At 47.1% G+C, this 27,933-nt stretch overlaps 1 protein-coding gene across 1 annotated transcript in view; it reads right to left on the reverse strand.

Moving 5' to 3' along the window:
• Positions 1 to 19,921: 19,921 nt before the first annotated feature.
• Positions 19,922 to 27,933, reverse strand: part of GALR1 (galanin receptor 1) — a 675,245-nt gene continuing 667,233 nt past the window's right edge. The window contains exon 3 of the mRNA XM_069219685.1: positions 19,922 to 21,573. Coding sequence (XP_069075786.1) covers positions 21,253 to 21,573 — 321 coding nt within the window. The 3' untranslated portion in view covers positions 19,922 to 21,252. The remainder of the gene's footprint in view (positions 21,574 to 27,933) is intronic.

A 27,933-nucleotide genomic window follows, 5' to 3' on the forward strand; every position in this document is an offset into this window, starting at 1 on the left:
AACTCTGAGTATTGTGTTTTCTTATGATATTGTGCTATATGATATAAGTGGTATAGTACGAGCTTTGCATGTCTCCTAGTTCAGCCTAAGCTGCTTTGCCATAGCTACCTTCTATCAGCCTAATCTGCTAGAAACACATATATTCTACTAATAAGGGATAACTGGACCTGGCACAGGGTGTAAGTACCACAAGGTACCACTATAAGCCAGGCCAGCCTAATACACTCTCCTGTGAGTTTCTCTTCAGATTCTACTTGCAAGTTTCCAGCAGGAATCCTCTGCAACTACTACTTCATCCTCTGACCTCGGATCAAACGCAGACTGCTCCAGGAACTGCTGTAACAGCAACAAAGTATCCAGAAGGGCTACTTTTCCTCTGCAACTTCAGCTCTAGCCAGCAACTGCAACAGGTTCCATGGTGTGCACACTCTGGGGACTCCTTGTCTTCACCCTGCACCAGAAGGACTGAAGAAATCTCCTGTGGAGTGATTGAGTCAATTCCCTGCTCAAGCAGGCACCTTCTAAGTCGCGACCGGTTCTCTTGGACGCCTGTCCTGGCGATGAGCATGCTCCTTGCAACACATATGGTGGACCCCTTCGATACAGACTGTCCTGAGGGCCTGCAGTCACAATTTGGAGGAGGTAAGACCTTGCCTTCCCCTAGTACGACAATACCCCTGTACACCGCGTCTTCTTCACCTCCTGAGGCCTCTGTGCACTTTTTGCAAGATTCTTTCATGCACAGGCTGGCCCATGTCCCCAGCACTCTATCCTGTGACGCTCAACTCGCTGAGTTGACCTCCGGACGCGTGGGACACTCCTTTGTAGTGCTGAACCAACCATATTTTGCACCTCATTTGTCCCCATGTCCTGGGACTCCCGTGGGTGCCGCCTGATCTACTGAGGTCTATCTGAAGTGCTGAGGACCCCCTCTTCCTCCTCACACAGAGTTGAGGCCCCCAGGTCCCTCCTGGATCCAGACAGTGTCACTTTGATGCAAAATGCGACTTTGCCATAACCAAGGCTTATTGGACAAATCCAGCACCAAAACTCACCTGCATCCAACTTCTCTCCATGGGACATGCAGTGCATCATGCAGGAACCCGCTGACATCTTCCTTGGGTGCATTTCTGCAGTCTTTGTCCAATCGGGGACTCTTCTTTTGCACCCTCTTCTGAGTTGGCAGGGGCTCCTGCCCTTCATGGAACTTCTTCTGACTTCTTGACTTGGTCTCCTTCTTTTGCAGGTCTTGGGGTCCAGGCATCTTCAATATTTCTTGCAATATTTCGTAACGTTTCCCATTGTCTCTTGTTATGTTTGAAGAACTGGCTACAAATCCTCATAGTGCAGATTAATGGGAGTTCAAAGGATCGACTTGCTTTTGTTAAAACCCAAGAATAAAACTGAAAAAAACCAAATGTGTTCAAAAGACGTTTTACGCTTAACCGACAGAATTAAAATCCTCACAAAGCATTAGCACACACCGAGTCAATAGTCTTGAGTATTAAAATTATATATTCTGCTCACTTTATTAAAGAAAGGATTTTTTGCTTGTGGCATAAATATGGTTACCACACAAGCTGTAATAGAAATCAAGTTAATGCTTCCAACCTTTTCGATAATCAAATATACTTTGCAAGCAGAATGATTAACTCCTGAATGAAAAGTCCTTCACCTTTCTCTTGTGGTTAGATAGATGCGTTGGCCCTGCGACAGGGACAAGAATCATAGACACTGGAAGTGGACTGCTGCATCAGCCCCAGAAATAATCATTGTGGAGTTCAGAAGGTGAATGAGCAATAAAGATGGCTTTAAATGTTACGTGTATCTAGTTACATTTGCTGCACGTTCAAAGACAATGGTCAAATAGGCTATATCTTCAGACAAAGTGCTGCTTATTGGAAAATGGAGTGTACTTTTATTTGTCTAAGTGAAAAGTGAGAGCATTTTGGAAAAGTGGTCTAGGTGACAATCCTGCTAGGGAACAGGAAACAAAAGGGAAACCTGTAGCATGTCAGCATTTTCCTAACACACAAGAACATTCAAATATCCAAATATAAACTATACACATATTTCAATATAAATCAGCAATTAGGAAAGCATAAATGAAGCACTTTCTGTGATTCTGAAGTGGGATGAGACAAAGATTTTAATGGGATCAAGAGAAATCAAGACACTTTACTTGATGATGTGCAAATTATATATATTCTCTGAAACAAGATTTCCACACATATTCGTTTTTGCGATATATATATGTACCAGTAAAACTGAATGCCTATGCAAATGTCTGGCGATTTCAATTGTAAATGTGCTACATTCACTATCATATCCTTACCACCCTCCTGCTGAATGGGCATGACAGATTTGATACACTTTTTTTGTATGATGCTTGGATCTTTCATGATCCCTATGGCTTCAGTGATATAACATTAATGGCAGCACCCCCACTCTAAATATTGTTCCAGCACCACTGCAAGAAATATTCACTTAAAACATGACACTGTAAATCAAAGCTTTGAAGCAGTAACTGAACTTATGTCTCAGGTCATTAGCCTGGAAACTAGGGGCCATATTTTTGTAAAAATGGGAAAGCGCATAAAGTCACCTTGCTACGCTGCGTAACTGAGAAAGGGCAGCAATGTGCCGTATTTAAGCAATACGGAGCACTCTTGTCCTTTTCCCTGTGCAGGCAGACAATCCTTTGATAGTGCCATGGTGCAAGGGTGCCTATGTTGCATGCAGGATTGTTTTTCTGCAGTTAGGGTCACCTTCCTGCACAAAAATAATCCTGAGAGGTCTTTTCTTTTTTTCTATGTTTTCTGCAGCACACATAGAAAGAGGAAAAAGTGAGGAGAAATAAAGATATTTCTTCCTGTTACCCCTCTACTAGGAAGGCGCACCTTTATGCTGCATGCCCAGCTTTGCCTGTACCTGCAAATCTGGGAATGCATCAACATCAATGGATGTTGTATAGGAATAGCCATTCAGCATCAACGGAAATGCCTCTCTGGAGCAAAGTAATGCAACACAGAAATTTGCACTGTGTTACATTAATCGAGACTTATTAAGCCATGCAGGGCCACACAAGATGACCTTGCATGGCTTCATAAATATCATTTTTCATTTGCAGCACTCTTGCACCAGGTTGCATGGTGCAAGAGTGACACAAAGGGGCTCAAAATATGCCCCCTATGTTTTTTCATAAATGTGTCCATTATCATCTGTACCGTACTATGAATATGCTTTGCCTAGCATGAGTATGTCAAAGTAAAGAAGTTTATTGTTTGATACTGGAGCAATGAATGGGTATGTCTGTGGAGCTAGCAGTCATTGACAGCATCCCTTAAGTGAATTTCACTATCCCCTAATTTGAAGTATGGCGGTATTTTCAGACAGTGCATAATTTGAGCCGGTGGTTTCTTTTCTTGGGACAGGCACTTATATTTTTGCAGAAGACAAGAGGGAAAAACACACAGATCAGAAAGAAGGAGGAGAAAGATGGCAAAACTGTTACAAAGGAAGGAAGGGAGTTCCTGCAAGATAAAGGGGCAACAAGTGTCTGGTACTGGATTAAACAGGCTCAAGGTGGCTTTATGACTACATAGCCTTGTTATCCAGGGGATTTTTATTTGCACCCGACACACACTTCTGAGCAGAGATTTGGCACCAAAACTGTTTGTTTTTACAAATAAAGCACTATTTTCAGAGGTTACAAAGATTTGTCATAGAGTTCATGTTGTAGAAGACATGGAAATGGCAGGTCAGGTTTTAAAGAGTAGGACACAACATGATGTGGATAGAATGGTGGTCAAGGAGTTGGTGGAAAACGTTTACACTAACCAAGTGCAAAGTAATGTGTTTATGGCTGAAATCTGGAGGAACATTCCAAAGCATAGGCAGGAGGGTCACCAATCAAGTGGACATCTTGAAGCTCTATTATCTAATGTCAAGAACATCAAAATAAAATAAGGAATGCTGTGGAGCCCAATGAGAACACTCATAAACACAAATAGAAAATGTGTTGACATCACTGGCGATGTTGCACCTGATGTGTTGTGACCATTTTGGATAAATCCAGAATCCTTGCAGGCTGAAAATGGAATATTGAACATCTGAATATATTATAGCATGAGGAGAAGATTAAGAATGTTGCCACTATGTACTGGAAAGGAAGTATGGGGGCATGACGGAAACATTTCTGGCAGTGACGAATTAATTTATTGGTCAGGAATGGACTGGCCCATAGGGCAATCTATAACTGCGCAAAGAACTGGCATGACAACTCAGTGTATGGGCTGTTTTTTTGGCTGTTTGAAAGCCTGTTTTATGGTCTGGAGAGCCAGCTTTTACTGGTGATTTCTCTAATATTACCACAAGTATTGCCTCTAGCAAGTACAAATGTATACAATCTCTCATGTCTTGCAGAAAACATATCTTTACATGTTTAAAACTGCCCTGATTTTTGGATGTGAGACATTTTTTTTAGCTAATTTGCTAATGAGGGCCACTTGACATTTGGGACCTGATTTGATGCCTTACAGCCAGCCAGCGCCATACCTGGAAGCCAGCCGGAAGTCATATTTAAGGAATTATGCTAGCCATCGGTAAGGCCCGATTAGCGTCAAAATAAATTACGCTAACCGGGTGCAGGAGGCTTAGGAGAAACAGGAGGTTGTGCATCAAAGATACCGCAAGTCTGAAAAATTACTCTAACCTGACTAGCATCATTTTTTGACGCACAACCCCTATGTACATGACTCCTGTCTTAGTAAATACAGGAGTCATGCCCCCCCTTTCCAATTACCATGCCCAGGGGACTTATGTCCCCTGGGCATGGCCATTGGCACAGTGCCATGTAGTGAGGCCCAAGCTAGCCCCCCCCTCCTTTGGCAATTAAAAAAAAGAAAAAAATTAAAACGTACCTGGTCTTACCTGTGATGGGTCCCCCCATCTTAAGGTGTCCTCCAGGTGTGGGTTGGGGTGGGTGGAGGTGTAACTGGGTGCAGGGACAGGCACCTGTGGGCTGTTTCCATGGCCACTGACCATGGAAAATGGCCCACAGGTCCCCTAACTCCTGCCCTGACCCAGGCGTTAAATAATGGTGCTAAGCAGGCTTAGCACCATTATTTAAGGCCCTCCTCCTCCTGTACTTGATTTTTGCATGGCAGGATAAATAAGGCGCAAAGTCCTTAGAGTCACTTTTTGCCTGGGAATGCCTACCTTGCATCTCATTGATGCAAGGTAGTTTTCTGCAGGCAAAAAATGACGTTAACTGCAATATTTTGATGCTAGATGGGTCTAGCCTCAAAATATGAATATGGAGTTAAGTTTATGCCGGATTTGCGTGAAAGAAATGGCGCAAATCTGGCGCAAACAGAGTATAAATATGCCACTCAGTTCTTGGTTTTTTTTGTTGTTTTTTTTAGTCCACGCTGTTCTTGGGCGGAGTGCCTGACCACGTCAGAAATACCACTTGCTCTTCTTTCAGCTTTGTTGGCAGGCAGCAGGAAAAGTGCATGAGGACTGGTAGTGTTATGTTATGTTTATTTGTATTACACACTAATCACCTGAGAAGGTATCCAGCCCTTGGGCAGGTGTGTAGGTGTATGGTTCCCAAGGTGCTTATCCACATAGCCAGGTCTTCAGCTTCTTGAGGAACTCAAGAAGTAAAGAGGCGGTTCAGATTGTTGAGGGAGGTTCTTCCATGTCTGGGTGTGATGTAGGAGAATGAGTGACCTCTAGCTTAACTTTTGTGGATACGAGGAGAGTGTGCTGGTGAGCCTAGTTGTCTGGTGAGTTGGTGAAAGTCTTTGAAGCTGTTTCGGTATTCTGTTCCTTAGTTATTTAGGAATTTGTATATATGTGTGAGAAGTTTTAATTGGCTGTGTTTGTGAATGGGGAGTCAGTGAAGCTTCCTGAGGTGCAATGTAATGTGGGTGTGGCATAGGAGTTCCAGTTCGCGGTCATGTTCTGGATGGTATGGAGTCTGTGAAGGGGTGGTTTTGAGGACTCTGGCAGAGAGAGTGGTGCTATAGTCCAGTCTGCTGGTGATGAGTGATTGCTTGATTGTCTGTCTGGTGTTCTGAGGCAACCATTTAAATATCTTTTGCAGCATGTGTAGGTAGATAACGTATTTGATTCTCAATAATGTATGAAAGTCTAGCATATATACAATTATTATAATTTGATGATTGGTAAAAGATGTTTATAGTACAAAAACATAAAATTAATATGTATGTCAATGTGTGTTAGTAATTTATTCCTGAGCATTTTGATAAACATTTGCCTAAAATGTAACATTTGCAACATATAATAAAAGTACCATTGTCTTTCTGTAACACTTGTTGACATATCCTTGATCCAAAGAAGTAGCTAATTATTGAATTTGACATATTTTGTATGAAGTAAACCTCCAGTGTGCACATGGAATCCTTTTGCCATGGGAATTGCATAAACAATGAGCTAAATAATCCATGAAATTATAGGGCAAAAATTCTTCTGGTCTTGATGGGGAAGATGTTTGAATTTTATAAACAAAACAAGACCAAAATGATAAAAATCCAATAGGCACAACTTGAGTTATGAATGTTTACAGAGTAAACTGTAAAATAGCACTTAAAAGCAAGAAGAATCAACCAGAGAGATCTGGCCATGCCGGACTGGGGTACATTAATAAGTTCAGCCCTACTGTGATGGAGTGCAGGCTGGCTACAGGGACCCGGTTAGGCCCACTGAACCAAAGTACCTTAAATCCTGGTTGCGGAGCGTTGCATATGTCCAAAACAAAAAATGCATTGTGTAGCTGATGTGATGCATTGGTTCAAACTTGTCTTGAGACTGCAGTTTGAGGTCCTGTTATGTTGTCATCGAAGATCCCACCAGCAGGCCTTGCGATGTGAAGCCAGTATCAGGCATGCATTGTGCAGCTGAGGCCATGCGTTGGTTGTGATTAGCGCTATGGCTACGATGCTGAGTTGTAGCATCATCATCTAGGTTGGCGGTGATGAGGGACGCAAAAATCTGGACTGGCTTGTAGTGAGTACCTAGGGGTACATGCACCTTGCACCAGGCCCAGTTATCCCTTATTAGTGTATAGGGTGTCTAGCAGCATAGGCTGATAGATAATGGTAGCTTAGCAGAGCAGCTTAGGCTGAACTAGGAGACGAGTGAAGCTCCTACAGTACCACTTAGTGTCATATGCACAATATCATAAGAAAACACAATACACAGATATACTAAAAATAAAGGTACTTTATTTTTATGACAATATGCCAAAAGTATCTCAGTGAGTACCCTCAGTATGAGGATAGCAAATATACACAAGATATATATACACAATACAAAATATGCAGTAATAGTCTTAGAAAACAGTGCAAACAATGTATAGTTACAATAGGATGCAATGGGGACACATAGGGATAGGGGCAACACAAACCATATACTCCAAAAGTGGAAAGCGAACCACGAATGGACCCCAAACCTATGTGACCTTGTATAGGGTCGCTGGGACTATTAGAAAATAGTGAGGGTTAGAAAAATAGCCCACCCCAAGACCCTGAAAAGTGAGTGCAAAGTGCACTAAAGTTCCCCAAAGGACAAAGAAGTCGTGATAGGGGAATAATGCAGGAAAGACACAAACCAACAATGCAACAATGATGGATTTCCAATCTGGGGTACCTGTGGAACAAGGGGACCAAGTCCAAAAGTCACAAGCAAGTCGGAGATGGGCAGATGCCCAGGAAATGCCAGATGTGGGTGCAAAGAAGCTTCTACTGGACAGAAGAAGCTAAGGTTTCTGCAGGAACGCAAAGGGCTAGAGACTTCTCCTTTGGAGGACGGATCCTTCTTGCCTTGGAGAGTTGTGCAGAAGTGTTTTCCCGCCGAAAGAACGCCAACAAGCCTTGCTAGCTGCAAATCATGCGGAAAGCGTTTTTGGATGCTGCTGTGGCCCAGGAAGGACCAGGATGTCGCAAATTGCATCAGGAGAGAGAGGGGACGTCGTGCAAGACAAGGAGCCCTCTCAGCAGCAGGCAGCACCCGGAGAAGTGCCAGAAACAGGCACTACGAGGATGCGTGAAACGGTGCTCACCCGAAGTCGCACAAAGGAGTCCCACGTCGCCGGAGAACAACTTAGGAGGTCGTGCAATGCAGGTTAGAGTGCCGTGGACCCAGGCTGGACTGTGCACAAAGGATTTCCGCCGGAAGTGCACGGAGGCCGGAGTAGCTGCAAAAGTCGCGGTTCCCAGCAATGCAGTCTGCCGTGGGGAGGCAAGGACTTACCTCCACCAAACTTGGACTGAAGAGTCACTGGACTGTGGGAGTCACTTGGACAGAGTTGCTGGATTCGAGGGACCTCGCTCGTCATGCTGAGAGGAGACCCAAGGGACCGGTAATGCCGCTTTTTGGTGCCTGCGGTTGCAGGGGGAAGATTCCGTCGACCCACGGGAGATTTCTTCGGAGCTTCTAGTGCAGAGAGGAGGCAGATTACCCCCACAGCATGCACCACCAGGAAAGCAGTCGAGAAGGCGGCAGGATCAGCGTTACAGAGTTGCAGTAGTCGTCTTTGCTACTATGTTGCAGTTTTGCAGGCTTCCAGCGCGGTCAGCAGTCGATTCCTTGGCAGAAGGTGAAGAGAGAGATGCAGAGGAACTCGGATGAGCTCTTGCATTCGTTATCTAAGGAATCCCAAGAGACAGAGACCCTAAATAGCCAGAAAAGTGGGTTTGGCTACCTAGGAGAGAGGATAGGCTAGCAACACCTGAAGGAGCCTATCACAAGGAGTCTCTGACATCACCTGGTGGCACTGGCCACTCAGAGCAGTCCAGTGTGCCAGCAGCACCTCTGTTTCCAAGATGGCAGAGGTCTGGAGCACACTGGAGGAGCTCTGGGCACCTCCCAGGGGAGGTACAAGTCAGGGGAGTGGTCACTCCCCTTTCCTTTGTCCAGTTTCGCGCCAGAGCAGGGTTAAGGGGTCCCTGAACCGGTGTAGACTGGCTTATGCAGAAATGGGCACCAAATGTGCCCATTAAAGCAGTTCCAGAGGCTGGGGGAGGCTACTCCTCCCCTGCCTTCACACCATTTTCCAAAGGGAGAGGGTGTAACACCCTCTCTCAGAGGAAGTCCTTTGTTCTGCCATCCTGGGCCAGGCCTGGCTGGACCCCAGGATGGCAGATGCCTGTCTGAGGGGTTGGCAGCAGCAGCAGCTGCAGTGAAACCCCAGGAAAGGCAGTTTGGCAGTACCAGGGTCTGTGCTACAGACCACTGGGATCATGGGATTGTGCCAACTATGCCAGGATGGTATAGAGGGGGCAATTCCATGATCATAGACATATTACATGGCCATATTCGGAGTTACCATTGTGAAGCTACATATAGTTAGTGACCTATATGTAGTGCACGCGTGTAATGGTGTCCCCGCACTCACAAAGTCCGTGGAATTGGCCCTGAAAAATGTGGGGGCACCTTGGCTAGTGCCAGGGTGCCCACACACTAAGTAACTTAGCACCCAACCTTTACCAGGTAAAGGTTAGACATATAGGTGACTTATAAGTTACTTAAGTGCAGTGTAAAATTGCTGTGAAATAACGTGGACGTTATTTCACTCAGGCTGCAGTGGCAGGCCTGTGTAAGAATTGTCAGAGCTCCCTATGGGTGGCAAAAGAAATGCTGCAGCCCATAGGGATCTCCTGGAACCCCAATACCCTGGGTACCTCAGTACCATATACTAGGGAATTATAAGGGTGTTCCAGTAAGCCAATGTAAATTGGTAAAATTGGTCACTAGCCTGTTAGTGACAATTTGAAAGAAATGAGAGAGCATAACCACTGAGGTTCTGATTAGCAGAGCCTCAGTGAGACAGTTAGTCACTACACAGGTAACACATTCAGGCACACTTATGAGCACTGGGGCCCTGGGTGACAGGGTCCAAGTGACACATACAACTAAAACAACATATATACAGTGAAAAATGGGGGTAACATGCCAGGCAAGATGGTACTTTCCTACAATTGTGCAGTGGTAGCCCCAAATGAGATGCACCAGTCCCAAGATGCGGTGATATGAACATGTTGCATCAGCTCTGACCCGACCTGATGGTGCGCCGTTTCTGATCCACACAGCAGTGGCGATGCATTGATTTTGCTCTTGCAGCAGGATGCATCGGTTCCACTGGAGCAAGCACCTTAGGCCTACTTCCAAGGGCCCCAAACCAGGGTGGCATTACTAGGCAGGGCAGACTCACATATGAATGAGTCCAGGTGCAGGAGCAGAGTGGTTGGAAATCTTTCATGTCCCTGATACTTCAGATTAGGAGGCCAGCCAGCTAGCCCTTGGAGTCACTCTGGGTTCAAGTGATGCAGGTCCAATCCTTCTCACCCAGGAAGGGGAACAGCAGGTAGCAAGGTGACACAGCAAGGCTAGAGGCTAGCAAAGCAGCAGTCCAGCAGAGCGGCAGTTCTTCAGCAGCACAGCAGTCCTTCTTCCTGGCTGAGTATTCAGAGGCCCGGGAGTGTATTATGTTGGTGGTGTCAGAGGTCCAAACCCAGTTGGGACTGTGAAGTGGAAGAGACTTCAAGGACAGGCCTTTGAAGTGCACATAGTTCATGTCCTTCTTGCCCTGCCTCTAGACTCACCACAGGGGGTTATGTGGTCCTTTGTGTGGGGACAGGACACAGCCTATTCATGTGTAAGAGAGGCTGAGCCCAGCTTATCTCATACATCCTCTCAGGATGGCCCATCAAATCACACCTAAGCCTCCATTGTGTGCGGCTGTCTAGAGGGAGTACACAAAGCCCAGCTGTCATCCACCCCAAACAAGTAAACAGAGACAGGCAGCAGGCACCAAATGGCTAAAGTCAGAAAATGCCAAAAAGTGGAATTTTGAGAATTGCATTTTAAAATTCAACTTGATAATAAATTGTGATTTTAAATTGTGAGTCCGGAGACACCAAACTAGAAAGGTTTATCTCTTCCAGATTGTGAATTACACTTATAAAATGTAATAAGCTAATTCCAGTGTTATCCTATGGGAGAGATAGGCCTTGGTGCCTAGTAAAAAACAGCTTTGCGAGTTTTTCACCACCAGGACACGTAAAACATAAATGCACATGTCCAGTCTTCTAAATAGATTGCACCCTGCCCTCAGGGTTGTCCATGGCCTTTCTTAAAGTTGAATTATATGTATAAAAAGGAAGGTTTGGGCTTGGCAAAAGGGTCCTTTAGCCAGGTCGACATGGCAGTGTACAACTGCACACACAGGATCTGCAATGGCAGGACTAAGACATGGTTAAAGGGCTACTTAAGTGGGTAGCACAATCAGTGCTGCAGGCCCACAAGAAGCATTTAATTGGCAGGCCTCTTTAGCACATGTAGTGCACTTTACTAAGGACTTATAAGTAAATTAAATATGCCAATTGGGGATAAGCCAAAAGTACCAGGTTTAGGGGAGACAGCACGTTAGCACTGGTTAGCAGTTGAAAAATGCTAATACCAGCAAAAACGAGGTCAGAAAAATTGAGGAGGTAGGGAAAAAGTTAGTGGGAAGACCCCCCTGAGGCTGTCAGGTCTCACAGCGTCATACTATCAAAGCCTGTTGTGATTACAAAAACGTCTGTATACGGCTAGTTTTTATACATTTAAAAGCAGCAATTGACTCAGTGAACTGCACACAACTTTTGATACAATTAAGGAATGAAGGACTGGACCAAGGTCTACTACAGTTGTCAAAACGATTCAAGAAAATACAAATGCTAAAAGTGTTAGAACTTACTTGAAAAGGGAGAGCTTGAGGGCCTCATTACGAGTTTGGCTGAGGAGATTTCTCCATCACAGACGTGATGGACATCCAGCTCGCCGTTTGACAAGTTCCATAGGATATAATTCTGCAGCACACAGGAAAAAGCATTCATGAAATGTTTTTGTACAAGAAGGTTTCCCTTCCTGCACAAAAACAATCCTGCCAACAAAGCAGACACCCTTGCACCATGGTGCAAGGGTGCCTGCATTGTCGCTAAGCTCCAAATTGTACGTCAGAGCTGACTGAAAGGACAGGAATGCACCTTATCTTATAAAAAAGGAGCATTACTGCCCTTTCAAATTTAAAAAATTGCAATGCTGCCCTATACCAATTCTTTGTATATATGCTCCTACATTTCCTCATTGAGACATTTGTCGAGCTTCACTAGCAACCTCTTTCAGAAACTCTCATTGATTTCCTGCAGGCACAGTTTTGTGCCTTTTTGCACATATTTATATTCTTATCTGCAAGAAAAACCTTGACATCTAGTAAGCCTTGCCAGAAACCACAGATCCTAAGGAAAATGGGACAAAAAGCAAAACACTTTAATCAAAAAGGGTTAATGCAGAACCAGCTGCCAAAATGTGTTGCTGGAGGAGTGAACTCAGGTGTATTACTTACTGTTTTGGGTCGCCATCATGATACCGTGCCCAGTAGCTGCAAGGCTCCCTTTTCCCCATACTACTGAAGTCCACAGTAAAACCTTCCTCCCACCGCCACTGATTATTGCCCCTGAAGGGACCCGCGGAGAGAGAGACGCAGTCTAGTCTCTCCACGGGTGGATTCGGGACAGGGGAAGTGGCGCACAAGGCACCTGATTGGATAATTGGTAAGTGAGGGTGGGGTTTAGAGTAGGTTTATAAGGGGGGTGGAGGGTGGAGTCAACCCTTTTTGCGCGCCGACTTAGGAGGGGGAAGGTTTTATTAAGTGAGGCGAGGTAAGGAGTTGTTGGCAGTTTAGGTTAGTCAGGCCTTTTCTGCCGCGTGGGGTTTTACCCGGCTGTTAGGACACCGGGACGCGGCCAGCAGAGTGAGGAAGGCAGCGGAGTGAAGGGAGGGCCGCCCCGAGGGCAAGTTTACGTCAGCAAAGGCGTGCGGAGCCGGGAGGCTGGGGAAACCCATAAGGGCAGCATCGCACCAGCGGGAGCCAGCCCCGCGGGCAATTTGAACTTTTTCAACGCACGGAGTGCGCGCACGGCAACACGAGGCGGCCCCCTAGACCGCGGGCAACATCGAGCGTCTGGGTTTAAGAGGACAGATACTGCGGGCCCAGCGGGCGGGCGGCGACCACATTTCCCCGCGGGGGGGCACACAGAAACGCTGTAAAACGCAAAGGGCGGTGAGGGCCCCCCGGTAATAAAAAAAAATAAAAAAAATCTTTCGCTTTTAGGATTTGGGTAATTTTTGGCAGTGGATATACCCCCCCCCCCATTTATATACATTTAATAAGGACAAATATATAACAACAAGCAGGATAAAGTGCACACCCAAGGCCAGATATATAAAAATCCAGAACTAGGTCAAGGGGATCAGTTTTTCATTGGATTGGCAACTGATAGTGCAGGCCGTCGGTATGGCCACAGGCCACGACGCAGAGGCGGTGAGGGCCGCACTACGCGTTTTGGGTGAAGCAGGCAGGGCAGATCTGCTCAGGCCAGGGGTCTTAGAGCAGGCTTGGATCGGGATGACACGCCCCACCAGGGTGGCATCTGGCAGGGTCGCGGCTGCAGTAGCGGCCTGTGAGTCGCAGGAGTCTGACAGAGAGAAAGATGAAGGCCCCATTCCCCCCGGTCAAGGCACCTCAGCTCAATTAAGGCACGGGGCTCAGAGCCCTCTGATGTTCGGCGAGGAGACACAAACCTCCCAGGTCATGGGCACGGATAGCGCACAGGCGGGTTCCGACCCCGCAGGCCCGGGCGGCCAGGCGGCGGGGGGGCCGGGGCGGAAGGACTAGGCAAGGAAACAGAGCAACACGCACCGGGGACCAGCGGGGTTTGCGCCCCCCTAGATTTGTCATATCACAGAGGGGAGGCCCCCAACCCAGGTTGGTTTGGGGCGCCACTGAAGAAAAGAGGCAAGTAATCCGGGAAAAACAGGGGGGGGACGGGGAGGGCCAAGACGGCGCCCCGCCAGGCCAGGGGGGGGAAAGTCAAGACACCGCAGGAAGCAAGGGCCGGGACGAGCCAGGTTTTGCACACACAAGGGAACTGGGAACAGGCAGATACATGGGATTTAGAGGCTAGAATCAAGGAACAGCGCAGGGTGGTATTAGAGACGGAGGCCAGGTGGGCACAGCTGTGCAAAGACAGGGAAGGGGCAAGCGCCCACAGCGAGGCAACGCCTAAAACCAGAGAGGCCAGAGGGCAACTAGGGATGCAACAGCCAGGGCAAGAGAGCGGATCCTGGGTATGGGTACCACGGGTAAGAGGAGAACAGGGGCAAGAGGCTAGAGCGGCCGAGGGGTTAGTAGGCGCAGGGAGACCCAGTGACGCAGACGGTCATTGGGGCAACAGGGCAACAATGTCAACAACAGAGGTTGGCAAGAGGCGGTACACGCCGACTGGGCGCAAGACGGCCCAAACACGTTGGCACGAAGCACTGGAGGGGTCTATGGCGGCCCTCTCCACACCGAGGGACCAGGGACGCCGTCACGAGGACCCTCCTTATGCGGGCAGGGATGCAGAAGAGAGTACATCAACCAATGTGAGAGATGTGGGCCAACGCAAGGGCCAGTGGGAAGGAGATGATGAGTTGGATTTGGATTACGAGGAGGAAGGGGATGAATGGGAGGATGGCGAAATACGCGATTGGGTGGTGAGTGCTGTGAAAAAGGGTGGCGGCGAGGGCGCAAGAGCGGCGCAACCTCTTCTTCGTGCTCTGTTTTACAAGTTACAGCTCCGTTGGAAGGCCCCACGGGGAGTAGGCAAGTCATGCAGCGTGGCAGGAGCTGGAAAGGAGTGCCAAAGAACCTGGGGGACACCGCCGGAGGTAAGAAATGGTGGTCAGTATGGGGTGGGGGGGGACAATAAGGGAGGCTAACACGAGTAGGTCCATAGGAGTAGGTGACGGGTCAGTGTTGGAGATAGCTGGCAATAGCATCACGCAAAAGGAGGGCGAGAACAAGGAGAAAGAGGGTCCCGCCATGATGGATACGGCCACGGCAGGAAAGGAGGATAAAGGGGAAAAAGCGGTAGAAGATAAGGAGGGGGGAAGTCACAAGAAGAGGCTGCCGTACATGGGTTTAGTCATGCCACTGGGTTCACATGTGGCTGAGAAGACAAAGAGTAAGATATGGAAGCATGAATATGTAGATGTGTTTAAACTATTACATAGGGACATACAGGCGAAGGAAGGGTCCAAGGAGGAAGAATGGGAGTTGGCACGCAGGCCCCGGGTACCCATAACAATGGATAACTGGACGTCGGCCTTTTTGATATTCGCAAGTATATACTGTGAAAAATACCCAGACAGGGCTATCGCCCTTTTTAAATACATGGATATAATTAGAAAGGCTCAAATGCATTTTGGGGGTTTCGCGTGGCTCAGTTACGATGAAGAGTTCAGGAACCGGGTAAGTGTTAACCCGGAAAAACCATGGGGTGACGTAGACTCCGAACTGTGGATGCAATGGATGGCATCGGCACAGACGGCGGCGTCCACTCACACGGCGAGCGGACTGCCGGTGACCTACAAGCCCTTTCAAGCGCGACCCACCCATGGAGGGGCGGGCAATTCAACTAAGACAGCGGGGGCAACTGCGGGGGCTTGCTGGAACTTTAACAAAGGTTTTTGTTCCAGAGCACAATGTAGGTTCAAGCATGATTGCTCCAAGTGCGGGGGTCGTCATCCAGTCACACAATGTTTCTCATTATCCAGCCCAGCGGAACAGTGGAGGACCTCTAGAGGGAGAGGGGCACATGGCGCTCCTGCGCCAAAAGGGGCCTACACCAGTTAGGTTGGAATTTCTGCGGCCATGGTTGCGCTTATACCCAGATATGGATAAGGCACGACTATTGGAATGGGGCTTTAGAGAAGGTTTTAGATTAGGTTACCAAGGCCCACGGCAAAGGAGATGGGCTGACAATTTGCGGTCAGCCAAGGATCACCCGCAGATTGTGCGCGACAAAATAGCAAAGGAGGTAGGTTTAGGCAGAATAGCAGGCCCATTTTACAATTGGCCAAGTGACGCGCTAATGATATCACCATTGGGAGTGGTACCCAAGAAAGTGCAGGGAGAATTTTGTTTGATTCACCATCTGTCATGGCCCGAAGGGACGTCAGTAAATGATTTCATTCCCAAAGAGGACTCTAAGGTGGTGTACGCGTCAGTCGATGATGCAATAAGGCTGGTCTTAAAGTGCGGTAGGATGGCGGAAATGGCAAAATGTGATATTCAATCAGCTTTTAGGTTGCTTCCTATCCATCCAGCAGATTTTGACCTCTTGGGCATGCAGCTAGATGGCAACATCTACGTGGATAGAGTGTTGCCCATGGGTTGCTCGATATCATGCGCCCTGTTTGAGACATTCAGCACCTTTTTGCAATGGGTTTTTGTGAAGACAAGCGGGCATAGGTGGGTGACACATTACTTGGACGACTTTTTATTTGTAGGAATGGCGACATCTGGGGTTTGTGGGCGGGCCCTGGACACTTTTCAGAAGCTTGCACAACAGGCGGGTGTGCCTTTGGCCCCAGAGAAAACAGAAGGCCCCGTGACGATCCTAACCTTTTTAGGCATTGAACTAGACACAAGGATGTTGGTCGCTAGGTCGCTAGGTTGCCAGCGACAAAAGTGAGGGAGATACTGGAGTTTTTCGCAGTAGTGCGCACTCTGCGCAAGATGGAGTTGCGGACAGCTCAAAAGCTGTTAGGTTACCTCAATTTTGCTTGCAGGGTAGTTAGGGGAGGGAGGACTTTTTGCAGGCGTTTAGGACTTTCCATGTCAGGTGCAGTACTTCCGCACCACAAGATACGAGTGTCATTGACATTACGTGAAGACATTAGAATATGGGAGATTTTTCTGAGAAGGTTCAACGGAGTACCGATGTCTTTTGGTGAGTCAGACACAATATGACAAGTACAAATTTTCTCAGACGCGGCAGGAGTGTCAGGGTTTGGTTTATACTGGGATGGGAGGTGGTGTGCGGAGTCTTGGCCAACATCCTGGAAGCAGCAAGGGAGAAGCATAGCGTTCTTGGAGTTTTTTCCCCTTTTAGTGGCACTAGCATTGTGGGGACAAGAATTAGCCAACAGGACAGTGATTTTTCAAATAGACAACATGGCGGTGGTAGAGTTGGTGAATAGACAGAGAGCAAAGGACATCAGAGTTTTGCGCTTGTTGCGGCAGTTTATGCTTTTATGCTTATCTTTGAATGTCATATTTAAAGCTACACATATACCAGGGATTTACAACGAGATTGCAGACTCCCTATCTCGTTCACAGTGGCAGCGTTTCCGCGAATTGGCCCCAGGAGCAGATCAGAACAAGACTGTGGTCCCGGCAGACATCTGGGAATGGGGGGCATGACGATCACAGGGCTGGTGGAGATGTCATTAGCAGTATCCACGCGGCGTAATTACAGACTGGCATGGTTGGAGTTTCAATCTTTTGAACAGTTTGGGGGCAATTTTTGGGAACAAAGCTTGCCGGTACTGGAGGCACGGACCAGACGTTTCGTGCTGTTTCTGATCAGGGAGGGTTTATCTCCGGCGACAATTGGCGGAAAGCTGGCCGGAGTGTCTTTTTACGGAAAACTATTTTTCGGTTATGACCCAGCACATAGTGATTTATTGGGTAAAATGCTGAAGGGATGAAGCAGGGTTAGAACGAGTGGGGATAGACCAGCAAGAGAGCCCATTACATTCGAAATGTTAGTTGAGATGACACAGGTGTTACCAAGTTGTTGTAGGGATAAAGATGAGGTGGGTTTATTTCGTTTATGCATGTTGTAGATGTTTTTTGGGGCGTTTAGAGTATCAGAGTTGTTGGGAGTAGGTAAGGAGATTGGAGTAAGGAGAAAAGAGGTGTGCATACACAAAGAAAGGTTGGGGATATGGCTAAGACGGTCCAAAACGGATCAGCTGGGTAAGGGCAAGTGGATATGGCTAGAAAAAGGGGGCGTTGAGGCGGCTTGCCCGGTAAAAGAATGGGTTAGTTTCAAGACGAGGTGGCCAGGAGCAGGTGAATCAGGGGTTTTTATGCATGCGTCGGGGAAAAAGTTAACTAGTTATCAATTGTTACAAGTGATGAGAATGACCCTTATAAGGATAGGGCGGCGCGCGGGAGATTATCGAACACACTCATTCAGAATTGGCGCAGCGACGGAGGCAGCACACATTGGTTGGGATTGGGCTAAGATCAAATCCATAGGGAGATGGAAGTCTAGATGCTGTGAGCGTTATGTCAGGCCTTGATAAGGGCAGAACGAACGGGTTGGGGGGGGGTGCGCTTGCGGTTAGTTTATCATGACAGTGGTTACAATGTTTTTTCTTTGCAGGCTGTGTGGCCGGGCCAGAGAAGGAAAAGATGACGACGTGGTTGGTCGGCCATTCGTTCGTTCATTGGGCGGCGAAATTTGCAGAGAAGCAAATTTACGGCAGATCGTTGGGACTGCCCAGCAGAAGCCATGAAGTGCGTTGGTGGGGCAAGAGTGGTATGAGGTGGGGGAGCCTGCTCCCCTTTATCACGGGTAACTTGCCACAGTGGGGATGCCCAGATCTGTTATTGATTCACCTGGGTGAGAATGATTTAGTGAAGCTATCAGGGCTCACTCTGATACAATTGATGCAGAGGGATCTGGAGCTCTTGAAACGGAAGCTATGCGGGACAAGTTTGGTTTGGACTGAATTTGTGCCAAGAAGGGCATGGAGAGGGGCAATCAACCATGGAGCCATTGAGCGGGCTCGAAGGAAACTGAACAAAGCCATGAGAGTTTTTTGTTGGGATCAAGGGATCAAGGTTTTATGACACGGGGACATAACAGAGCAAGAGCAAGCTTTATTCCGTGATGACGGGGTGCATCTATCACAGATAGGTAACGCATACTATATCACAGAACTGAGACTAATGCTGGAAAGCATATGGGGTACGAACTTGTGTACCCGAAACTGAAAAAAGGGGTGGGGCAGCGAAACGCCTCACGGGTTTCCCTGGGTGGCAGGAGATGGGGGAGGGTGGAGAGCCAGGTGCAGGTTTGTCCACCCTTCCAGGGGGAAAACAAGGAGGTGAAGCATCAGAGCGGGGAGGGGTAGGCTACAGGCAAGGAAGGCATGGGCGGAATAGGGGAGCATACACAGCAAGAAAATTGAAGGGAGACATTTGTGGAGAAAATGAAGGCGAGGGAGTTGTAAAAGTTAAAGTTTGCCTTAAAAGATATACAATTAATGTTTTGAAGTATTGTCTGTGTTTAAATCCTGTTCTAATAAATGACCTTTTACACCAGCAAGAGTGTCACGTATGTATGTCCCGATGAAGGGACCCGTGGAGAGAGAGACGCAGTCTAGTCTCTCCGCGGGTGGATTCGGGACGGGGGAAGTGGCGCACAAGGCGCCTGATTGGATAATTGGTAAGTGGGGTGGGGTTTAGAGTAGGTTTATAAGGGGGGTGGAGGGTGGGGTCGGCCCTTTTTTCACGCCGACTTAGGAGGGGGAAGGTTTTATTAAGTGACCACCCACCCACCCAGCTTAGGAAGACAGGGGGAGGAAAGGTTTTAGTTAGGTAGGGTAGTTAGGTGAGGTAGGGGGGGTTAACAGTCATTTAGGACAGGTGAGTTATGAAGAGGTAGCAGGAGATGGGGGAGGGTGGAGAGCCAGGTGCGGGTTTGTCCACCCTTCCAGGGGGAAAACAAGGAGGTGAAGCATCAGAGTGGGTAGGGGTAGGCTACAGGCAAGGAAGGCATGGGCGGAATAGGGGAGCATACACGGCAGGAAAATTGAAGGGAGACATTTGTGGAGAAAATGAAGGCGAGGGAGTTGTAAAAGTTAAAGTTTGCCTTAAAAGATATACAGTTAATGTTTTGAAGTATTGTCTGTGTTTAAATCCTGTTCTAATAAATGACCTTTTACACCAGCAAGAGTGTCACGTATGTATGTCCCGATACGTATTACATTTATGACACACTAATTATTTCTGCATACAGCTTACAGAAAGTAATAACTTTATTCAACAAAAATAGCTTAGAATACTTATTTATGTACATTTTAGTGAAGTCATTGGAATACCATTGGTCTACATTAAGAGATGAGTTTTGCTGTAAAATAAAGGTCCGGGAAAGATCATTAAACTGCACCAGTTGCTAGCTTTGTTTACTGTTGCCTGATCATTTTCAGCTATGCATGCTAATTCAGCGCCATTCTTGAACTGGCATTTTCATTAAATTAATTAAAATGTTATTTATGTAAGGATGACGTGGTGCTAACGCTCTTCAGACTGTTTTTCGGCGCAAATGTCACTGCGCCAGTACAAAATCATGCTGCGCTGGTGCAATTTATGTGACCTAGCCGCAGACGTGGACACAAAAGCTTATCCTTTGCAAAACAGTGCATTGATTTTACATGCAGTATTTGTTTTACTTGTCGAGCAACACATATAAGATTCCACATACCTCAAAGAAATTGATCATGTAACTGTCTAACCCTATTACATATAGAGCTCTCCTCTTAATTCATGAATCAAGCAAGAGCGCCGACATTGCGTTATGCATCGAAGCAGTCTCCACAAACAAGCACGTCACATCAGAATCATTGCTAGAGCGGGGTGCTTTTTGGCCGTGAACCATACTTCAACGAAATTCTGAAAAGCTACCAGGCTTCAAATCCTATTTACACTGTACAGTTTGTTGAAATAAATAAACTGCGTACTGAAAGTGCTAAAAAAAAAGCAATTTTACAATGCAATCAAAAATAATGATTGATAAACTTCAAATAATTGTTACAAGGCATACAGTGTTGATTACTAAGCTATTCTTGGAATACGTTTCTGGTAACGCACAGGAGAGCGGGATACACAATGTATGCCAGTAAGCCATGTGTATCAGTAGCATGGGTGACTGTGCTCTATGACCACAATGCATTTCGCTTCACCAAGTGTGCCTCGCACCAGGACCATGTACGTGTTCAGTCTTAACAGCCATTCTTTTCTACACGTAAACGCCTACTCTTTTCCTGTTTCTGGTGTACTCGGTGAAGTGTGGTTGGACAAGACAAAGCCTTCAAAAATTGAACCTCGATTTCTTTCAAAATTCCATCACAGAAAGGTGCCTGTAAAACGTGTTTATACAGATTGCCTATTGTCAACCATTCAAAGAAGCTTATTCAATACCAGAAGGTTCAGCAAAAAAAATAAAGATTTAAAGAACATTTGCAATAACTGTTTAAATGATTTAGGTGAATGTTGTGCTTTGTTTCACGGCCAGTTTTTGGAGATTGAAACCGATTTTGATTAGAATCCATGCACAATTTTCAAACGTGGGTACAGTTGGTCGAGGCTGCTGCTGTGTCCATGCGACTTTTATTTTCTTTTGCGTCATTCTGAGGCGAGAGATGACCTATTTGGCACTTGAACACCTGCTTGTATGCCTTTCTGAAGTTCTCGGAAAGAAAGGCATAAATAACGGGGTTTACGGAGGAGTTGCTGTATGCCAAGCAGTGCGCTGCTATCCTGAAGAGGAACGAGGCCTGTGTAAACGGGAAATCGCCGAATTCCGCCCAGAGATGGATCACGTGGTGCGGCAGCCATGATATTCCAAAAACCACGACTACCACCAGAACAGTCTGAGCAGTCTGGATAAAAAGAGAAATATGAACAAATTAATATCTAACGGAATGATTGTAGAAACGTATTTGAAGATTAGACTGCAGAGGCGTTGGAGGCTGCTAAGGCCACAAAGGTTATTGAGTTCAACATTGTGATTAGTCCAACTGTAGTTTAAGAAAAGTTCCTAGAATGTTTACACAGTTCGAACACCTTTGCAACTACTTTCATTACAGAAAACAACAGGTGATAAATCAAATTCCCCCCAAAAACAGATACATAGCAGAAGGACTAGTAAAAATACAATAATAGGGTATAAACATACTGGAACCAGAAAGAGGCATCTGCTCAGAGACCTGCCACATGTGTACATGCTTGTGTCCGCATGCATTATTACACTGAAGACAAACATTTTGACTTTGTTAATGCTAGAAAAGATGACAACATGTATACCTGGAAGAAGGATCCTAAATACTTCCAACAAGTTTCTGATGTGCACAACTTTAATTAAATACATGTTCTCATAGATATTTTCAACAATATTTTGTAGGGTGCCATCTGGGAGTGCCCTGTTTTCTAGAATGCTAAGAACGCATCAGTGCCATGCTGTTTGTTGTATATTACACAGTCCCACAGATACACTGCTGGTACAATTATAATGTTTCAAAAAATAATTCAAATTGTATCTTGCTCTTTTAAAATATTTCTTGTAGTATTCTTTTTATGAATTTCCACTTTTTTCATAAAAGTCACAAAACATTAAAAAGCAAATATCCTTCTCATTACAGGGTTTCTCAAAAGGTAGTTCATTTCACTACTATTCAATAAATGCCTAATGCATGCCGGTCAAAATGTCCTTCATCAAAGGTATGTTTAATAAACCTTGCACTAAATGCTAGCGTAAACGTATTCACACTTTAAAAGCCAACACTGTACAAACACAGATCAACATGGTGTTCAAGAGTTGGGATCAAGACCGCACCAGCCGTACTCGGCATCAGGGAGGGTGGGAAGGTGGTGGGGGGGGGTAACTTTTGTTACGGGGGTCGGTTTTGTTACAGTTCAGCAGTTTTAAAATCACTGCAGAGTTCCTTGTATTTCCAAAAGTTTTCAGGCAACAATAAATGTGCCAAGATAATTTTGGTTGTTAATGTAGCTGCTGGAGAGAGATTGGAGTTTTGACTCATCTATGGTAGCAGAAGGTTAATATGGCTGTTGCAAAAAAATATACTTTGCAGATCACAGAACAGTATTTTATGTGGCATGCTCAGTGGGATACTGTTTTTGTCACAGAGATGCTTTTGTAACTGTGCAGTTCATAATTTACAATAGTAATCTAGCACAGTGAGCTATGAGCTGCCATCAAAGAGCTGTATGCAGAATTTATGGTACAGGTTAGAACAATTTATTTCTCCCAGTCTTTGATTATCCTAATTTTGCTAAAAAGGGTTTGTTTGGGTAGAACTGTTATTAATAAAGTCAACCATAACCACTGTGTTACATTCTGAATCCTGAGTGCATGCTTCCTCAGACCAAGCACTCTTAAAAAAGCCCACCAGCATGGATGACGTGAATCCTACACATTTTAGTCCCTGTTGTTTTATGTAACATTTTCTATACGCTGATTTACATATGTATGATTCATTTTCTCTGCATGTGTGATGTGAAGTACACCAACACCCTACTCTGGTAAGAGAGGTGGTACAAAACAAATGAAATACATGTAAGAGAGGGACTAGGGAGAGATGAAAGGCACTGTTAGAAGGTGATGGTGAGGGAATCATTGACGAGCCCCAATAAAAATTGCTGTATCCTGGTGCACTCTAAGGTCTCATTTAGGGGGTCATTACGACCTTGGCGGGTGGCTACCGCCGCCCGCCAGGCCGTAACCACCGTGCGGCCACCAACGCAGCCACACTTACGCGGCCCCCATTATGACATTCCCGCTGGACTGGCGGGCGCAAACCAAGTTTGCGCCCGCCGGCCCAGTGGGAATGAGGCCGCAATATAGGAGCCGGCTCCTATAGACAGTGAAAAGCTGGCCGGGGCCCTGTTATGGGGCCCCTGCACTGCCCATGCCTGTGGCATGGGCAGTGCAGGGGCCCCCAGGGGCCCCAGGACACCCCTTACTGCCAGCCTCTTCCTGGCGGTGCAAAACGCCAGAAACAGGCTGGCGGTAGGGGGGTCATAATCCCCAGGGTAGCCCTGCTTGCAGCGCTGCCCTGGTGGATTATCACCGCCGGGGCTAAAACGGCGGGAAACCGCCGGCCCCGGCGGTGCGACCCCGGCTCTACCGCTGCGGTCGTAATAAGGGCCTCTGTACCGCCAGCCACGTAATGACCACCTTAGTGTTCTTTAGAAATGAATACAATTTAATATATAATGAAAAATGTGTTGTGGCATTTTTCCACATATTTCCACATATTTTCTTGGGGGATGGAGAACCTTCCAAGCCCCATTGTAGTGGTCAGGCTCACTCGTTAGACACCCTGTGAGGGATAGTCTGCCAAAATCTGTGAGGGCTGCTTTGGGTTTTCAGTTTGGCCCTGGTTGGGATCCTCTAGCCCACAATCACAGGTGATTGAGAGATAGTGGTTTCCGACTCTTTAACACCATGTCACTGAAAAAACAATCTCCTCAGGTCTCGTCCTCATGACCTGCAAGACAATACTGATGAAACTGTATATAACCAACTCAAGAAAAAAACAAAGGGAGACCACAAGCTTTATCGTTCTAAATTCAAAAGTGTCCACCCCAACATCTAAGGCTAACCCCCTCATTGAACACAATCAGCATGTCAAAGAAAACCATGCCTTTTGCCCACTACTTCATTGCCCTTCACAATTATAAACTACCACATGCCTGTTCTGCCTTGACCTTCCTATTAAGTTGACTTGGCCACGGGGGCGTGGCTTGGGAGGCTATTGTGACAGCTGCCTAAAACCAGAGTTCCTGGCTCTTCAGTCCACCCAATTACTCTCACATAATGTGATTCTAGTACTAGCATCCAGTGGGGGGGGGACCCAAGGAGTCCTCTTAGAGTGGGCCAGCTATGAGCCACCAGTTTCACTGCTGCAGTCCGACAACAGTATGTGCTGCGGGGCCTCCAACCTCCAACCTGCAGCTACCTGGACAGTGGATGTGCATCCCTTCACTGTACTCAGTGCAAAAGCTGAGGACTGTGGTGGCCCACACCTTCTGTTGACCACTGGGACGGTGTAAAGGGTCCCTTGACTGTACAGGGCTTGGTACACTGGGCTGCTCCAAGGGGCACCCAGCATTGGCTGGAGCCTCCAAGCTCCACCCCCCAGCTTGATGCCTGCATTAGGATCATACAAGTGCTTGCTGCGCCACAGGGGGCCTACCCCTGCTGAATGAACTGGACAGCTGGACCTATGTTGCTATGGGAACCAGGGCCCTCTCCAAGGAGGTGCTGAGTGAATTGCTTGTGCTGCTCTGCCTCCTGCAGCCTGCTGGTGAGGTGGCAAGGGCAAAGGGGCTCAGACCCCCAAAGACCCAATTGCATGCTTGGCCCCTACCAGTGCATGGAAATTATGGGTTGCACAAAACACCTGTCACCAGGGACCCTGCCACCCTCACTGGACGTGGCTAGCCCATTCTCTTCCAAGGAATACCCAAATAAATTGGATGCCATCTTGCAGGCAAGTGAAGCCTCCAAGTTTCACCTGGAAGCAAAGGCAGACACTGTTCCTGAAAATGTCAACCGCCTGCGTGACAACCAGTTCAAACATGCCAAAATGGTCATGCTATTCAACAAGACAATTATGGATCTGCAACCCCACATCCTGGACCTCCAAAAACAACTCCATGACATCATGGAGTGAGCTGGTTTTCTATAGAATAGTGTAGATGATGCTGAGGGGCGAAGCCAGTGTAGCAACCTCAGGGTGGTGAGCCTACTGGGGAGTGTAGAAGGGCCCAACATGGTGGACTTCCTAGAGGCCTGGTTTAAAGATCTGATGGCTCTTCAAGATCTCACCCCATTCTTTTAAATCGAAAGGGCATATTGCTACCGGCTCAGCAACCCACTGTGGGGGCAACTCGTCACTCTATCACTGGGAAAATCCTCAATTTTAATTACCAAGACATATTCCTTTAAAAGGCATGACAGTCGCAACCCGTCCTGAAAGATAACCACAGAATACTCATATTCCAGGATTACACTCTAGCAGTCCAAAGTCGGCGTGCATTGTTCCTCAAATGACACTTGTGTGACATTGGCTCGAATACGCCCTCTTATTTCCAGCCAAGTTAAAGATCATCCCTGATGATAAGACCTTTTTCTTCACTGACCCCTGGGAAGCCTGGGACTGGGCAGAAGCTAGTACCCCTTTTGCACATCAAACCAGCTTGGTGGAGGGACAAAGGATACTGCTAAGATGCCACCGCTGTCATCAGCAGGGCTAAAGATCGACTTCCTTGGCAAAGGCGGCCCTTTCTCTGGATCAGGTCTGAAGTGGTCACAGATTGGCCCTCAAACCAGTTTCTGCCTTCCATGACCCCCCTGGAGTTTCTTCAAATCTCCCTTAGAGGACTCAGATGCTGGAGCCTTTACAGTGATCCTTCTATTTGGCCAGGACTCATCCAGGAGGTTGACCCCCTCCCCCAAACGGCTGATGACTTGCTGGAAAGTACACTACCACCATAACCCAGCAACCCAACTCTACTCCTACTATTCCCCAGTACATGATGTAAGTGCCCGCTTGGACCGGCTGGCTGGGTCCCTTGTGCTATGCCCCTCCATCTCCTCACCAGACTACTTGGGGTGCAAGCTGTCAGATCACAGCCCTTAATGGCGAATTGACTCCGCTCTCCCATCCCCACATGGCGATTGCAGCCCTGCAGTCTCGACGGCCCCACCTTCAGAGAAGAAGTCTCCAGTAGCATTGTAGACTATTTTGAGCATAACAAAGGCACTTGGACTCTTTGCCCTCAGTCGAATTGGAGGTCTTTAGGTGGTGGTCACAGGATTCTGCACTCTAGCAGATTTAGGGAAACAGAAGACATTGCTCTGTGCCTTGGATGCCCCTGAGCTTAAGTACATATAATTGGAATAGAACACAGTTGGGGACCCCTCTTTGCATCCCTGGCTGTCCCAGCTCCAAGAAAACAAGACTATTGGAGTGTTTGCGATCCCTGGATTACATATCTTACAGGGCCAACATGCCCTCACAGGGTGAGAAGTCTAGTAGCCTCCAGGAATGGCTGATAAATAATGACTATGACTCCCTCAGATAGTTTCAGTCCAAGCCCCCCGGGGGCATACTGCTCCATACTCAGAACTGGATCCATGGTGCCTTCACTGCCTACTACTCTGCCATTTTTGTCCCCTCTCCAGAAGCTCCCCAAAGTTGCTGAGCATGACTACTTGGCAAAAGCACTCCTCCCTCACCTCTCCCTGGAGGAGCAGTTAGAACTCAATGCCCCCACCACAGACAACAATGTTCACACAGTCATAATTGAACTGGTGACGGGGGAGACTTCTGTTATGGATGGCATCCCAGCAGAGTTGTACAACACTTTCACTGGCATTCTGACTGCCAAGCTGACAAAACTCTGCAATATGGTTGCCAGGGAAGGTTTCCTTCCTATAACATTTTGGGAAGTCTCTCTGGTATCTCTGTCAAAACCCAGGAAAGACTCCACCAATCTTGCCTAATATCGCCAGATAGCTCCCCTAAATATAGACTACAAGATCCTTAGTAGGATCCAGGCAGACGGAGTCAAACAAGTATTTCCATGCCTAATTCGCTCAGACCGGAACAGGTTCATCACTGGTAGAAACTCCTCCTTTAATCTCCATCGCCTCTACAGGATAATGAAGGCCACATAGGGATCTTGGCCTGGAAAGACTGCCCTGGTCATGAGCCTTCACAAGGCCTTCAATACCGTACATCGTTGGCATTTCCCCTTAGCAGTACTGGTGCAGGTTGGCGTAGGGCCCGGCATCACTCTCCTAATCTGTCTTCTCTATACTGACCCAACAATCAGGGTACACTATAGGAAAAAGCTCTGCAAATCCATACCAGTTGGAAGGGGCATGAGAAAGGGGTATCCCTATCCTCTCTCCTTTTCGTCTTTGCAATGGAACCCCTAGTGTTTCTGGCGTGAGACAGGAGCATACCCCTTCTGGGCGTCATCCACACCATCTTGACAATTTCCTACTGTACCTCAAAGATGCCTCTGTCAATCACTGTTCAACTGCTCGACTAGCTGAGTTTGGCGATGTCTTGGTCCTCCGATTCAGATGACACAAGTCTTGTCCCCTAAAGAGCACCTAATGCACCTCGATGTAGCAGGGAGCCCAATCCTTTGGGAGCCCACCTCCTTCAGATATCTGGGTATCCAAATATTCCACACCATTTCAG

Source organism: Pleurodeles waltl, unplaced genomic scaffold (assembly GCF_031143425.1).
Source record: "Pleurodeles waltl isolate 20211129_DDA unplaced genomic scaffold, aPleWal1.hap1.20221129 scaffold_96, whole genome shotgun sequence".
NCBI classification, from domain to species: Eukaryota; Metazoa; Chordata; class Amphibia; order Caudata; family Salamandridae; genus Pleurodeles; species Pleurodeles waltl.